Source organism: Cavia porcellus, unplaced genomic scaffold, assembly GCF_034190915.1.
Source record: "Cavia porcellus strain 051 isolate PalLab524CR breed Dunkin Hartley unplaced genomic scaffold, mCavPor4.1 scaffold_26, whole genome shotgun sequence".
Taxonomy (NCBI): domain Eukaryota; kingdom Metazoa; phylum Chordata; class Mammalia; order Rodentia; family Caviidae; genus Cavia; species Cavia porcellus.
In genome coordinates this window covers 36,965,522-36,980,136 of record NW_026947509.1, presented here as the reverse complement: position 1 = coordinate 36,980,136, position 14,615 = coordinate 36,965,522, and the positions used below count along the sequence as shown (strand labels likewise).

At 39.4% G+C, this 14,615-nt stretch overlaps 1 protein-coding gene across 7 annotated transcripts in view; it reads right to left on the bottom strand.

The window, feature by feature from the left end:
- The window catches only part of Sphkap (SPHK1 interactor, AKAP domain containing), a 167,513-nt gene that overhangs the window by 25,042 nt on the left and 127,856 nt on the right, over window positions 1–14,615 (bottom strand). For all 7 annotated transcript variants that reach the window (XM_063237205.1, XM_063237207.1, XM_063237208.1 and 4 more), the window contains 3 exons: window positions 13,733–13,867; window positions 8,315–8,570; window positions 3,423–7,155 (listed from right to left, as the gene is read on the bottom strand). In XM_063237205.1, the coding sequence (XP_063093275.1) occupies window positions 3,423–7,155; window positions 8,315–8,570; window positions 13,733–13,867 (4,124 nt within the window). The remainder of the gene's footprint in view (window positions 1–3,422; window positions 7,156–8,314; window positions 8,571–13,732; window positions 13,868–14,615) is intronic.

Here is a 14,615-nt window from a genome sequence, read left to right as displayed (position 1 = left end):
TTATCCATGTATGTTGTCTGTTATCTCTTACTAGTATGGAAGAACCATGGGAGAATTTTCTTCTGTATTTTTCAGCTCCCACAATAGTGGATATCACAGACTGGGAGCTCAATCCTTGTAGGATGAATAATGTTTTTCAAATATAAGTGAATATACAACATAAAATTTGTTTCTAAAAATACTAGATTATGTCAGTAAGTGCAATGCTGTTTATCCATCGTGGGCTCAACTTCCAAAAAAGAAAATAGCTGCTCTCCTCAAAGAAAGGGGACAGCAATGAAAATAGATTAGGGTGTAAATGGGTATTACATTGCATGCCTAGCGCACATGAGGTTCCAGTCTCTATCCCAGCATCACACACACACACACACACACACACACACACACACACACAATACCCCTTCCGTCCCCACAAAAACCCAAAACAAACAGAACCACATTACTGCCCAGCAATAAAATATAATTTCCTCAGAAATCAAGGAAAGGACTACCCCAGATTATTTAATGTTTCTGAAATTGAGGGGTGACTCCAGTATCTGATAAAGTGAGTTGACCTGGTAGACAACAGGTACTTCTAACTGGGAATGATTTCTGAAGCTGTTATTCTTTTATCAAATAAAAAAAGTAAGGAAATGATTTTTACTTCTATATTTTTTAGTTTTAACAAAATTCTATTTATTTATTTATTTTATTTGGTACCAGAAATCAAACTCAGGACTTTGTATTTCCCAGGCAGGCACTTAGGCCACTGAACCGAATCCCTGGCCCTTTAATGAAATTTTAAAGAAATATGGAAATGTTGCTCACTGAGTAGCTTAAAAATATCTTCAGGACATGACAAATCTTCACTTCCAAACAAAATTAGAAATACCTGTGTCATCTGCCTTGCTCTCCTGGGTGAGTGGAGAGAGCTCTGTCACAGGGAATTTAGTTTTGTGTTCACTTGTGACACATTGAATCCCATGATAATGATGCTGAGCTTAGAAAACACGGTTTAATTATAATTATCTTCCCCCTTTGGAAAAATCTAGGAATTCTTTTGTTTTAACACTCACATTGTTCATGATAGCTTTTTCTTGGGGAAAAATTCTTCTGGAATAAAAGGCACTACATACCTTCAGCCCAACAGCAGTGATAACTGTAAACATTTATTCAATGTTAATAGTAGGCAAGCCCCCAAGTTAAGAGTTTTGTGTAGCTTGCTTTTTTTTTTTTTTTTGTCTTTTTCGTTTTTTTATCGGTACCAGGGATCGAACTCACGACTGTCTGCTTGCAAGGCAGGCGCTTATGCCACTGAGCTAAAGCCCCAGCCCCTTTAGCTTGCTTTTTTTAAAAACCATAATAATTCTTTTTATGGTACTGGCATTACTATTGTTCTCATGTATGGCTGAGGAAACTGGGTAAGGAGAAACCAGGGAACTGGTTCTGAGTGACAGAATGTAAGGTTCATAGTGAGCTCGTGTTCTATAACAATTCTTTGCATCCTGCACAAAGTGTATTAAATAATCATTCCCTATATTTTGCAAGTGGATTCATATTTTTTTTTCATTCATGGAAAACTAAGTCCAAAACTCATACTGTGTTTTAAGAGATTGTGTGCTTGGGTTATTATATGGAACACAAACCTATGTCAGTTGGAAGCTTTATTCCAAAATTTTTATTTTTTTTATTTTTTAATTTTTTGCCTTTTTTGAGACAGGGTTTCATGCTATGCAGTTCAGGCTGGCCTTGAGCTCACTTTGTAGCCCAGGCTGGTCTCGAACTCGCAATGATCCTCCTGCCTCAGCCTCCCAAGTACTGCGATTACAGGCATGAGCGACCACGCTCGGCTATTCTAAAACTTTTAAAAATAAGTTTTCCAGGTGGTATCTTTTAAAAGTGTAGTATCAGTGGCATCTAATTCAAAATTGCATGATGTACTTTATTCAACTCCAGTGATAGTGATTATTTTATTTGAGTTTACAAACATGAATCTTGTTGCCCTGCTAACTTAGTGAATGTTTCCAACTAGATGACTCAGCCAGGTTGTGATCCTTGGTTCAGACTCACTCCTGGCCTCTATGATCCCAATCATAATCGAGGATTTCTTTCTCCTTATATTTGAAGTTAGGGTAATTCTAAACAATTTTATATTGACTATTTCATTTCTTTAGCTCTTTGATAACAATTATTAAAAATTGGAATTTCTCATATTCCCTCGATCAGAGTCTTTGGGAAGCAGTTTCTGTAGCTGGAGAGTTACTGACATATAAAACTTGTCTTCTTGGTCAGCTTCGCTTTCCTCATTTAGTTTAGCTTTGTTCTCCTTTACCTTGATGCTCTTATATTCTCATGCTTTCTCTGTTTGCATCCTTCTACAACCAATTGGAGAGTACAGTTCGCAGCCCTAAGTGGCTAGGCAGGAAGTACTCAGGTCCAACTGCACCATGTGCCAAACACAGCCTATGCTGATATCTCCTAATAAGAAGCATAAATGGCTGAAATTGCATTTGTTGCAATTCCCTGGTGGAGGTTGAACTGTACTGGATCTTCAGAGAACTGCTGAACTTTGTTCAACTTACTTACTTATTGGATTTAAATGTTTAAAAACCACAGGCCCTTTGCAAACAATAAACAATAGGCATATGTCTCTGAAAAGATTATGCAGGTTATTTCTCCAGCTTTATGTTTCTGAAGCCAGGACTTTTTAAATTTTGCTTAACTCTAGACTAAAAATAAAGGTGGTGCAATGTTCTCTTATGAATTTTGTACAGAAGGAGTAAGTTGGAATTGGCATTTATTTAAGCAGCTTGAAATAAATAATTGCCTTGCCTCAAATTCAAAACGTAGTGTCAACTCTATTACACTTTTATGGAAAAGAATAATTCAAATGACCATGCTCCCATGATGCTTTGAACTTATACTGCCACAATTATGCATGCCCTGAAAGAACCAGCACTTTGTAAGGTAGTGTCCTTACAGAGATTTCTACAATAGAGCAAAAAAAAAAAAAAATCTTGAAAAAAGACCTAGAGAAACAAAATATTTTATCTCAAATTCAAATACTAAAGTGTATTTAAATTGGATTGTATTCAAATGAATAAGTGGCATTGCTTATTATTATTATTTTGCTTGAAAAATCACAATGAATAAATTTTAGAAGCCAGCAAGCCATGGGATAGTAGTTTTAATTAGGAGGATAATATCTGTTTCTTTTGTTACATGAACGAGTTCAATTTGTTTTGGAAATTTAAAAAAAAGATTACTTCCAATCTTCTATTACAAGTGTGTACTAACTGAAGTAAGTCATTTATTGTCTCAGGAATTTAATTTTTACAAGTTCTTGCACCAATAAAGTCTATTTATGTTTAAAAGGAAGAATAAAAACTAAAATACCAACTCCAGTGACACGTGACTTATCTAATCAAAGATGATTTACTCACCTCTGGTTCTGGCAGACAGTCACGGCTGTGTCTTCACCCCTGGCCACATCCAGGACTCTTTCTTCATGGTCTCCTGCCTCCCGTAAGGAGCTGCTTTTGGAAAGCAAAGGTTTGGGTTCTCTGGCACACTCTTCTCTCTGGTCTGTTTCAATCTGAATCAATGGCACACCCCTAGAGCAAAGGGACCACCTGCTGTGGCTTTGAGGACCAGCATCAGGGCAGGAGGAAGTTTCCTTCTGAGCATCTAAATCATCTTTGTCTGTAAGAGGAGCAGTTTCACTTGGAGAGGACACTGAGGGGTGTTTGCTTTGGATAACAGGGTCCTTTCTTGAGAAATCAACAGACTCCTGAACAAGCAGGTTTGGCCCACTGGGCACTCTCTTTGCAGCTAATCTGTTTGCACACTTTTCCCCTTGAAAGGGAGAGCTGCCAGAAACAGGACCAGCATCAGCTGTCTCCATATCATCCGTGATAATTTTGTTCTTTCGCATGAGGGCCTCGATGGAGCTGGCCCATGTTTCATGGATTAACATGTTTGTGATGTGGTCAGTCCCGCCTCTTCGATACAGGCATGAGTCAGATTTGCAGAGACCAGATGAAGAAGCGCTACTGACGGTCTGCACACTTAGGCAATCTTGAGAGCAGTTTTGGGCAAAGCCATCTAAAGAGTTGGCTTTGACTGGTGCATTCACTGTTAACCTGGTGCAGGGGGATCTGCTATCTGGCATGGACGACTGCCTGTAACAAACTGGGGATCGTAGAGAAGGAGCCAGCAAGCCAGTTCTCCACTCCTGGCTGCTTCGCCTGGAGAAGGTGCTGTCTTTGCTTTCTCTTTCAATGTCCCTCAGCATGTACCTGTAGAACTCCTCGGTTATACTCTCCGTGCTTGACTGCTTGGAGGGACAGCTTGGCTTCACGCTAAGGTGGTCATTTTTCTGGCAGGCCTGCTGCATTGCTGAGTTCAGGATGCTGCTGGCATTCTTGCCAGCATAGTAATCCAGCAGTAGCTCAAACCCTCTCCCTTCATTTTCCATCTGATTCACCATGAACCTGGAAAACTCATCCGTGATGCTCTCACAGCTCGACTGTTTGGAGACAGAGCTGGCTCTGCTGACTGGCTGGCTCAAGGTGCTCATTAAACCCAGGCTGTTCACATAGGCCCTGGCCTCCGAGTCCTCTTCTGGGATGCTTTCGCAGCTGGAGGCCTTCAGCCGGTTCCACCTGTCGCCACTCAGTAAACGATTTCGGGAATAGTTCTGAGCTTGCCACACGCCATCCACCATGGAGAACTCTGTGAGATTCATGATCTTGGCTGCTACTTCATTTGCAAAGATGCTGACAGAATCGGGGACATCTTCAAGGTTCATGGACTCGTCCACAACCCTGTTCATGAGCTTCTCTTTAAGCTCGGGATGTTCATCGGTTTTCCTCTTGATCTCGCTGAGCCTGGGTGGCTTGTGCTTCCGCACGGTGCTCCCACTGCCCTGGCTTTCCTTCTTCCTCTTCAGAGCTCGGCAGGACGCGTTTGGTGTCACCAGGAACTCATTCCCTCTCTTCCATGCACAAAACCAGGGTTGTTTTCCATTGGAGTTGTCAAGGCAGATAGCTGCAATTTCAGTTGCCATGGAGACGACTGTCTCTGCTAATTCTTCTGCGAAGTCTGCAATGCAGTAGCTGTCTGGGTGCTTTGCTTCTAGCATGGGCTGAGCAGGAAGGCCCTGGTCATCTGCTGACAAAGACAGGTTTCCTTGGAGGTCGCTGTTCCGAGATGTGGCACAGCTGCACTTGTCTTGGGTGCTGGGATCGGTACTGTCCTCCGCACCCTGAGAGCCGCTCCTGTACTTGCCCACCACTGAGATCTTTTCTGCTCCTGAGGAGGCTCCTTGTTCATTCTCCTGGTGACCGGGTGTCTGCTGAGGGGTCTTTGTATCCTCACCCACCATTCTTTGCATTTCCTTGGGGGCTGTTTTAGCAGTGGAAGAATCCAGCCCTCGGTGACTACATAATTCAGAAGGCAGTGTGGGGTTGTTGAATAGACCTGGCCTCACGCCACTCTTCTCTTGCTTTGGATGCATGTCATCCGTAAGATCCTCCAAGGTGAGACTAGTGCTGTGGGGACTGTTAGGCAGATGGTCACTGGAATATTCTGTCCATGCTTGACCAGCAGCCTGGTCAAATGTCTGGCAGCCTAGGGATTCTACTTCTCGCTGCCTGAAGGTCTCCTTTGAAAGCACAGCAGGGCATTCACCAAGCCTCACCATATGGCTCATCTTCTTGAATGTGAAGCATATAACATTGTGGAGCAGTTGATTTGTGCTTTCCACAAAGGTGTCCAGGGAGTCAAACGAAGGTCTGCCATCATTGGAGTGGATGTTCTTTTTCTGGTGAACTTCATCAATGGAATGCTTCAGGATAACATTGGACAGGGTGTGTGCCAGGTCATTTCTGAGGAAGTTTTCTGAACACAAGGTCTGAGATTTTGAAGCAATTTCTATGATTCTCCTGTTCACAGAATCCATGAGGTCTTTGATGCTACTGTAAGATGCAGGGTCGGTTAAAACCAGAGCTGCCTCTATGAGCAAAGCCTCTGCAATGGCTTCCTTCTCCAGCTCCATGATCTTTTTTGTCCCTAAATTATGAAGTAGAGAGGTGGCTTCAGATGCCTCAGCTCCAGACAAGAGGTCACTTGGGCACGATACCTCTTCTTTTTCACCCAGGCCACAGACAGCAACAGCACTTGCCACCTGAGTCATCCCACACAGGGCAGATGGGAAGGAGTAGTCACCGATGGAAGGTTCTTGGAATCCTAGGGGTGCTGGCGTTTGCAGCTCTTTGCTGCCTTCCAGGGTATAGTTTGACACTGAGGGTTCCTGCTCCATTGTGAATCTTTCTGTGGCCTTTGGACTGGAGATGGTTCCAATCACAGTGGCTGCACAGGCTAACGCTACTTCTAGAGCACCCTGAGGGTGTCTGCTGGGGTTCTCTCTTGAGAGAACCCCTGTGGCATCAACAGAAACATCTGTGTCAGGCCAAGTGGAGATACCAGGGTCAGGGGCAGCATCACTACCATCTGGGCTCTGCACAATGACGATTTTGGGGAGCTTGTTCCATGACCTGGCAGTCACTGTATCCTTTGTGGAACAGCCACTGGGAAACAGAGCACTTCCTACAGGAGCACTGATTGTGGGCTCCATGGGGAGTGCAGGCTGAGATTGAGATAATCTGATAAATGCATCTTGCAGCACAGATTCTGCTAAATTTGTAGCATACTCTCCAGTAGTAGTTTCTCCATCTTGAGCAGGAGGAAAAGAATTTCTTGGGTCTTCACGGTCTCCTGGCTCAAGGTTGCTGCTTTGCTCAGTGACAATGCTACATGCAGCAGGTGCATCTTTCCTAACTATCATGGAGAAGTGGGCGTCACTCGGAACATCTATTGCCTGAGATTCTTCTACACGGTCCTCAGAATTGTCTGAATGATAAGCTTTGGCTGGTCGCTCATTCCCCATGGCTTCACCGTTCCCCTGTAAGGGGTTTGTTGGTGGCTCTGGCCTTTGGAAGGTTGTGTTTTCCAGAGATTCTTCTGTTTTAATAAATGGTGTATGTTGTTTGCTCACATATTTATTTTCCAAAACACAAAGGAACTTTTCCTTCTTTTCATTCCATTCCTCCTGAGTGGTTTCCCTTGGCTTTTTACTTTCGAAAGCATTGGCTGACACATTTATATTTTCACAACCTAGTGAAGAAAAAAATAAGATCAACTATTATCAACTATTATTTTTTGGATCTAAAAATGGTTTCCATGGATCTGACAATAATAAATACTTTCTAAACTTGCCTTAAAGTGCCAGGCTATCTTTCTGTTTTCAAATATACTGCTGTGTATGTTTCTTTAAGAAAAGTGAGTTTGAGAAAGAGTTTTAAGTCCCTTATAGAGTGTCTCACAACAAAATAGCTTTCATTGTGAGACATAAGTGCATATGCTAGAGGGGATAGCATTTAGGAACCGAAATGTGGTCACCCTTCTGGGGAAAGCAACATAAATAACTGCATCTGACAATCTTCTGGAGGGTTGAGAGGAGGAGAAAGAATGTTTAGAATTGCACAGATTTGCTGTGAAGTTTGCATAGAACTTGTCTTAGGAAAAAACAGTATTTGGGATCTTTTTTTCCCTGTAGGTAAGAGTTGGGAAGAGAAACCATTTCTCGAGCTCCACTAATGCGTGAACAGAAAGAGTCAAGTGTCAAGCACTTTCCTGGTTAATGCCTCCTATTTTCACAACAGTCACTAGCCGCAGATACTACTATATTCTGAAATTACAGATAAGGAAACACCAGACCTCAAAAAGGTTAGAAAGATGGTCTCAAGTCTCATAGCCTCAAAGTGAGCCTTCTGGGATTGAAATCTAGGCCTGCTCAGTTCGGATCCAACTAATACATAGTTTTTATGGAACTCTCAGGGGAGCTAACTTTCTTCCCAGTGACAGCCTCTACCTCAAGGCAGAAAGGATTATTTCTCTTTAAAACACACAGGTCACAGGGGCCTCCACGGCACAGGCAAGCATCGGGTCCTGAGTTTGAGTCTCGGTACAAAATAAAATGAAATAAAATAAAATGAGATTAAATTAAATTAAATAAAACACACAGATTTCTTTCACACGCCTAAGGCATCTTTTGGGATCCTGCTCCATCCACTCCTCATCTGCTGAATGCAGTCATCAGCATCTTCACCAGTGCTCTGTCCTCCTCCTTCCTTCCTTAAAAATCAGTGCATGACATTTGCAATGCTGTCACCCAAAGTGACACGGCCTGAAACTTTTTTGAAATCCCTCCAAGACATTTCTATGCAGTGACTAAGGTCGGGATGCACGTTCATTTTTATTGGGACAGTCTCACCATTCCGGTATTCTTCCATCTCGCTCTCCTCCTCCAAGTGCTCGGAGGCAGTGAGGAAGTCTTCCTCGATGGAGGACCAAGAACAGTTCGTGTCATCCTCTGGCTTCAAGATGTTTGTTTCCTGGTGGAGCTGCCGCTCTTGCACCAATTCCAGGCCAATCAAGAATTTATTGATTTCAAAGATGATGCAGTTGGTACTATTCGGTCTGTTCCCTCTCGCACATTGGACCAAGCAGATATCTGGCAGCCAAGGACACTAAAAGCAGAAAGAAAAAAAAAGACACTGTTCAAAGGGAAAATAAAAAGCCTATTGCATCTAACATTTCTCTTTCCAACCAACATCTCCTGTTAAAAGAAATGGGGAATCTTAAAAATATTTGAAATACCTTCTGGGCTTAGGTTGATGAACGGCTTGAAAAAAATTCAAGCGGCATTTGGGAATCCAAGGTCTCTAGGAGAAAGTTTGATTTGGAAGAAAAGAGAGCAGCTGTATCACATACTTTGCTTTTCCCTGGCTAAAGCAAAAATTAAATTGCAGAGTTCAACAACCAAAAGCAATTTTATTCAGGTTACTGAACTAGGGGAAGAAAAGTTAGAAATCAAACTATAATTCTCCCAAAGCAGAAGATAATAGGGTTTTAAGAACTGGAGTTGGGGGAGATTTTAGCCCTCTCTGTTTGCTGGTTGGCTTTACTCAAAACAAAAGAAAAATTTCTTTGACTGTCAGGACAAGTATTACTTTTGCAATTTGGAGCAAGATATCAACAGAATTTAGGTTCCTGCCTTTCTGCAGAGACTGGAAGATGGGAACAGTAGCTTCTTGAAAGCTGACGGGTCACTCATGTTGCCATACTTGTAGGTCAACACAGTCATATATTGGTCATTTCATATTATTCAAATTAAATATATATAATGAAGTAAAATGTGGGAGGAGTCAAAGAGACATTAACAAAGCAATACAAACAGAGTAACACTTCAAGATAGATTTAGAGAAAGGGTTTTACTACATGTTCACTGTTACACACCTTTGATATTAGGGCAGCTTTTTCAAATACTGTCTGTAGCTAGACTTATGGCTCACGCCTGCAATCCCAGAACTCTGGCTCACTGCAAAGGCCCTGTGTTTAACTCATAGCATTGCAAAAACCAAAAAACACCTTTCTGGAAGTAAATAAATATCCTGGGAGTCTTGGCTAAATCAAAGTCAAACAATACAGCCTGTACGACAATGGCATATATTGCTGTAGAAGTGTGACGGTGGTTTCTTGGGTGTTCAGCATAACTTATTACCTTCATTGTGAACATTCATTTCACAAGGTTGATAGCTCTTTTACAGGAGACAATACGGGGATACAGAAAGCCTAACTAGTCTTTTCAAGGTTACACACGCATGAAGTGGAAGGGCTGGCACTGCAGTTCGGGCTTTTTGGATTCTAATTCCAGTTCTCTTCGTGGTGTCCTTGTGCAGACAACAAAGATTCAGTGTCCAAAGAAAAGCCACACACTTTGGCAGGGATAGAAAGCCATACCTGGGCCTGTACAGATTCATGCATGTTCATAAATGATGCCTTCATTTCCTGGGACAATCATAGGAGTAGATCTTACTGTTGTAGGTAATATGCTTAGAAAAATTTGTTTTTATGGGGAAAAAATCTGATTTTATGTGTTTTCAACAGTATTTTACTCAACTAATAGCCATTACATGCTCTTTGTGGTTATTATTTTTCCTAAGGAGTTTTAGAATTTGTGTAGGGCTCTATCAAGGCAGCTCCTCATTTGGGGCCTGCTGGTGTTTATTCATTGGTATTTTGAGACATATGCACATGGACAGTTGTGTGCACCGTTACATATATTTAATAAGACCCACAGGAAATAAAATTTGAGAGAATACTCGACTACAAACCCAGTGAAAAGGAAATGATTGACTTTTTGCCACTGTATTCCTAGTACCTGGGCAAGTATTTAAGACTTTGTAGATTAGTAAGTAAATAAACATTTGCTAAATGAATATGAGTGATCGAGAGACATTATAACTTTTTTTCACATTCTACCAATTGTATTGTTTAATTATATAAAATAATTTAACAACATTTAGAAGAGCAACAGAATAATTTGCTAAGCTGAAAAGACAACGATGTGAATAAATGAAGAGAAAAGTTCTCACAAGGAAAAAAACTCTCCAGAAGCAGAAAAAGTAAATTCTCTACATTATTCCTGCAGCATTATTGTGCTTATTTTAGCCAAAGAAGCATGGCCAGTTGGTGACTGGATCATACTCTTGGTGTTCCTAATACTCCACCCTGATACTCATTTCAGTTTTGTTAATGTTTTCTTTCTACTTCATCTTTAATTTTTTGAATACAAAAACACAGTACTTTGAATTTGGATAGTCTTTTGTGCTTATGCAGTTGCTTTCATACTATTTTATTAAATTATTATTGTTACTATAAAAAGTTCTAAGAATTTTTTTAAGTCTCCACTTTATAAAACAGGAAATGAAAATTAAGAGAAATGAAGTGACACATTCATCCAGCTTGCTAGCAGTTCACTTGATTAGGAAAGTCTCCCTTTAATATTTTCTGGGTTGAAGGTGCAAAATGGCTTATTTATTCCCTTTCTCCATGACATTAAGTTATACCCCTAGTATGCCTGATTCAGACTTTTCTGGATTCACCTAGTTCAACTTGCCTCCGCCACTTTCTGTGTCCTTATTTATGAGTAAATATGCCACCAACTTCAATGGGATAAAGCAGTCAAGCTGAGAATATCCTTAAACAAATAAGTACTTGCCACAGTTGGCTGGAGTAGGGTTTGCATGGAAGTGCTTCCCTACATTGTTGATCTATTAAAACACGTGGGTCATGATACCTACAGAATGATCTAGCAGCTCTGGGGCTTTGCAGAAAGGTGAAGTGGTCAAAGCACGTGATGGAGAAATTTACAGTAAAAAGCCTAAAATGTTTCAGAGTGAGGGAGCTCACAGACGATATTTGATAAATCCTAGGTCAAGAAGCCTGTTTTGTTTCTTTATTTGCTTTGAGATAGGATCTCACTCTATTGTCTTGAACTTTGGGGGCTTAAGAGATCCTCTGGCACCAGTCTTCCGGGTGCCTGTGCCATGGTCACAAGCTTTGAAAACATTTTTAAATTGATGGTCTTTAATGAGTGCTTGGTAATTTGGCTCTCTTGATCTCAGTGAGCATCTTTGTTGTTTTGCAACCCAGCATTATTTGCCCTCTTGGTTCTTGTATCTTCCTGGTGGGGTACTATTTCCAAGTAATTCAGGTAGAGTTCATTTGTCTCCAAGTCCATGGGTAACCATGTGACTCAGGGGTGCCCCATAGGAACAATGCATTCCTCAAACCACAGTAATTGGTTACAAAATGAGAAGAAAACACGTGAATGTCAGTGGGACTCAGAGACATTTGCTGGGAGTCACCAAGAACAGGCAGCTTGAGGCAAGAGCTTGTTTCTAATGAGACTAGAAAAGAGAAGGCAGAAAAGAGAAAATCCACGTCCTTATGCCATTGTTCAAATCCTTGTATGTTATCTTCCCACTAGATTGGCTTAGTTATAGGAGGTAATGCGTTCTTTTTGTGTTTAAGCCAATTTTCTGCCATGTTTAATTAAAAATCCTAGTTGGGGTTAATCACTATGTAGGAAGTTCAACTCAAGGTCAGGTCCAATTAGTGTCAGTATCAATGTTCATAGGGAATTTGGAAGGAAGTTGAATTTTCCAGTAATTCTTGTACTTGCAAGTTAGTAAAAACATTTTATAAAGCAAAGGTACGTTAGTAAAAATAATGTATGGATCCTATGAAGAAAATAGGAATACAAATCTTCATTCTATGCTATATTTTAAGGATAGTGTATAATTTGGTGACAAGTCAAAAATTACATGGGATTCATGTAAAATTTATAGTACACAGTCTTATTAGTAGCTAAAAAATCAGGAATATATGATTATCTAGTGATAAAAATCTCACATTAATTGATTTACCACAATGTTTATAAGAATCATTACTATAAAAATTAAAATTCATAAACATTTTTCCACAACAAGAAGAAACATAGTTTCAATTGTATTTTTTGTATCATGTTGTGCTTAAAATTTTATCAATTCTTCTTTTGTAACAAAAACTGTAATTTGCTTCAAGCAATGTACTTTTCATCTATTGTATTTCATTCCTCAAGTTAACCCTGTAAAATAGAAATTGTTACTGTCATGATATCATGTATGGGTTCAGAAAGATGGAAAATCTTTTTGACTTCATATCCAAAATGATTTGAAGTCACTTATATTGTTTTTTTGGGCTAGCAAGATCCAAGTGGCTGTAAGCTTAGAGTTCTTGCCTGAAAACTACATGAGTGAAGAGATAGATGCTCAGGTCAAGTGGGTAGGGTATTTCTTGTCCTCTGTTTTGATTTGAGTGTGAAAGGGGTGAACATTTTGGCTTCCAAGAAGTTTAATTTCCTTTTTAGCACTGTTACTTGAAATTTTATGTTATGTTGATAAGCTCCACTGTAGATGAAATGAAAACCTTTTACCCGGTGAGGTAGAAATTTCTTAATAAGATACAACAGAACAGAAAATTCAGGTTTGAGTATTATTTCTGTTCATTATAAAACTATAGTTTTGCCTTAAAGAGGGCATTTAAATCCTTTTTTATGTTTTTTTTCAGAAATCTAGGCTCCTGTTAAGAGAATTATTATTAGATTGATGTCTTCATTAGAAAATTATAACATGTATGAATATTTCCTTGAAAATTTCTTGAATAGCTTTTCATACATTTCTTCAAATAAGGTGATATGTTTATAAAATTATCAATAAACATTAACATACTGAATGATAATAGTAATATTTTAGTTCCTTCATTTTGAATAGTATTCTTTTATTTCTGAAAATTTCATTCTTTGGGCCCAGAAAACTCCTTTTCCATCCTTGGGCAGCTCATTCTTTAAGTATTAGCTTTGTTAGTTTGGTATTTCCTAAGAAGTAAATAACACTTAGAAAGATGATGCAATAGCATTCTGGAATCATAAGATATGATTCAAAATTTTAGTGCTATTTCTAAAAGATAAAACTATTCTGTTTTGATTATTTACTATATTTGTAGGAAACCACGCTAAATAACTAATGTCTAATATCTCTGCTATAACTCAAGTGCAATATATCATGAATTTGAGAAGATAATAGAAATTTGGAACTGATACAAGGAAACTCTACCAAACTCTGAGTAGCAATGTCTGGGAGAAATACAAATGAAAAATACCATCAAATACAAAGGCATCACTGGTTATTATGCTAAAGGCGCTTCTGCATATCACCTGTTTTGGGTTCATATCAATCTGTACTGAACTAATTACAGATAATTTAATTTATCCTTAAGTGAATGACTGAGAATTTAAGTTTCTTACCTGTGAAACTTGAAAATCTGCCTGGAGATTTCCAGATGCTAAGCCACTCAGGAGGACAATTTCATTCTCTTTTGGTTGTTGGACATTCATGGAGCTGATAAGTTTTGGAAGATCTGGTGAAACATTGACCAGTTTCTGTAGAGAAACAATCTTTGTTAGCTTAGATGATTTCTTTTCACTTCTAAAATACTACCTTGACACTTCTCTACATGCCAAGATGATTTATTCATGCTAGAGGTTATTTAGTCTACCACGTCTATCAGTGGAAGAAGTTGTATAAAATTAATGCCTAAGAGTTGAGGTTGGAATACATAATTTAAGATTTAAAATTTTCTAGTTCTAAATTTTCCAAAGTGGACATTTGGCAAGTACTATCATACCATAGATAAATACAGGGATTTGGATACATTTTTCCTTTAATACAGGGACTTTGATGTAGTTCTAATAATCTTCTATTCTCATAGTCAACAACAACAATAAAAAGAATAAATGACTAACACTGATTTTACTCTGCCTACATACTAGTACTATGTTAAAAATTGTGTATACGTTACATCTTACTGCATTTAATTTTTACAAAAGCCCTATTTGGATTGCTTGGATTGACAATTTCTAATGGATAATCTGTGAAAACAACTGGGCTTACGAAGCGATGGTGCCTCAATGCCAAAAATAAATACAGGAGTAAAGTGAACAGTTGCAACTACTGGTTACAGAATAATTGGGTGCTGAGCTACTGTACAATTGGTCTATTGTTCCACAATAATTAAATTGCACATGGCATGCTGTTATACATTAAACAGTATTACACCAGTGAGGTCAAACCCCATCAGCTTTGGGCATGGAATTAATTCTTCCTCTTGTATGGCAGGCTCTGTTTCCA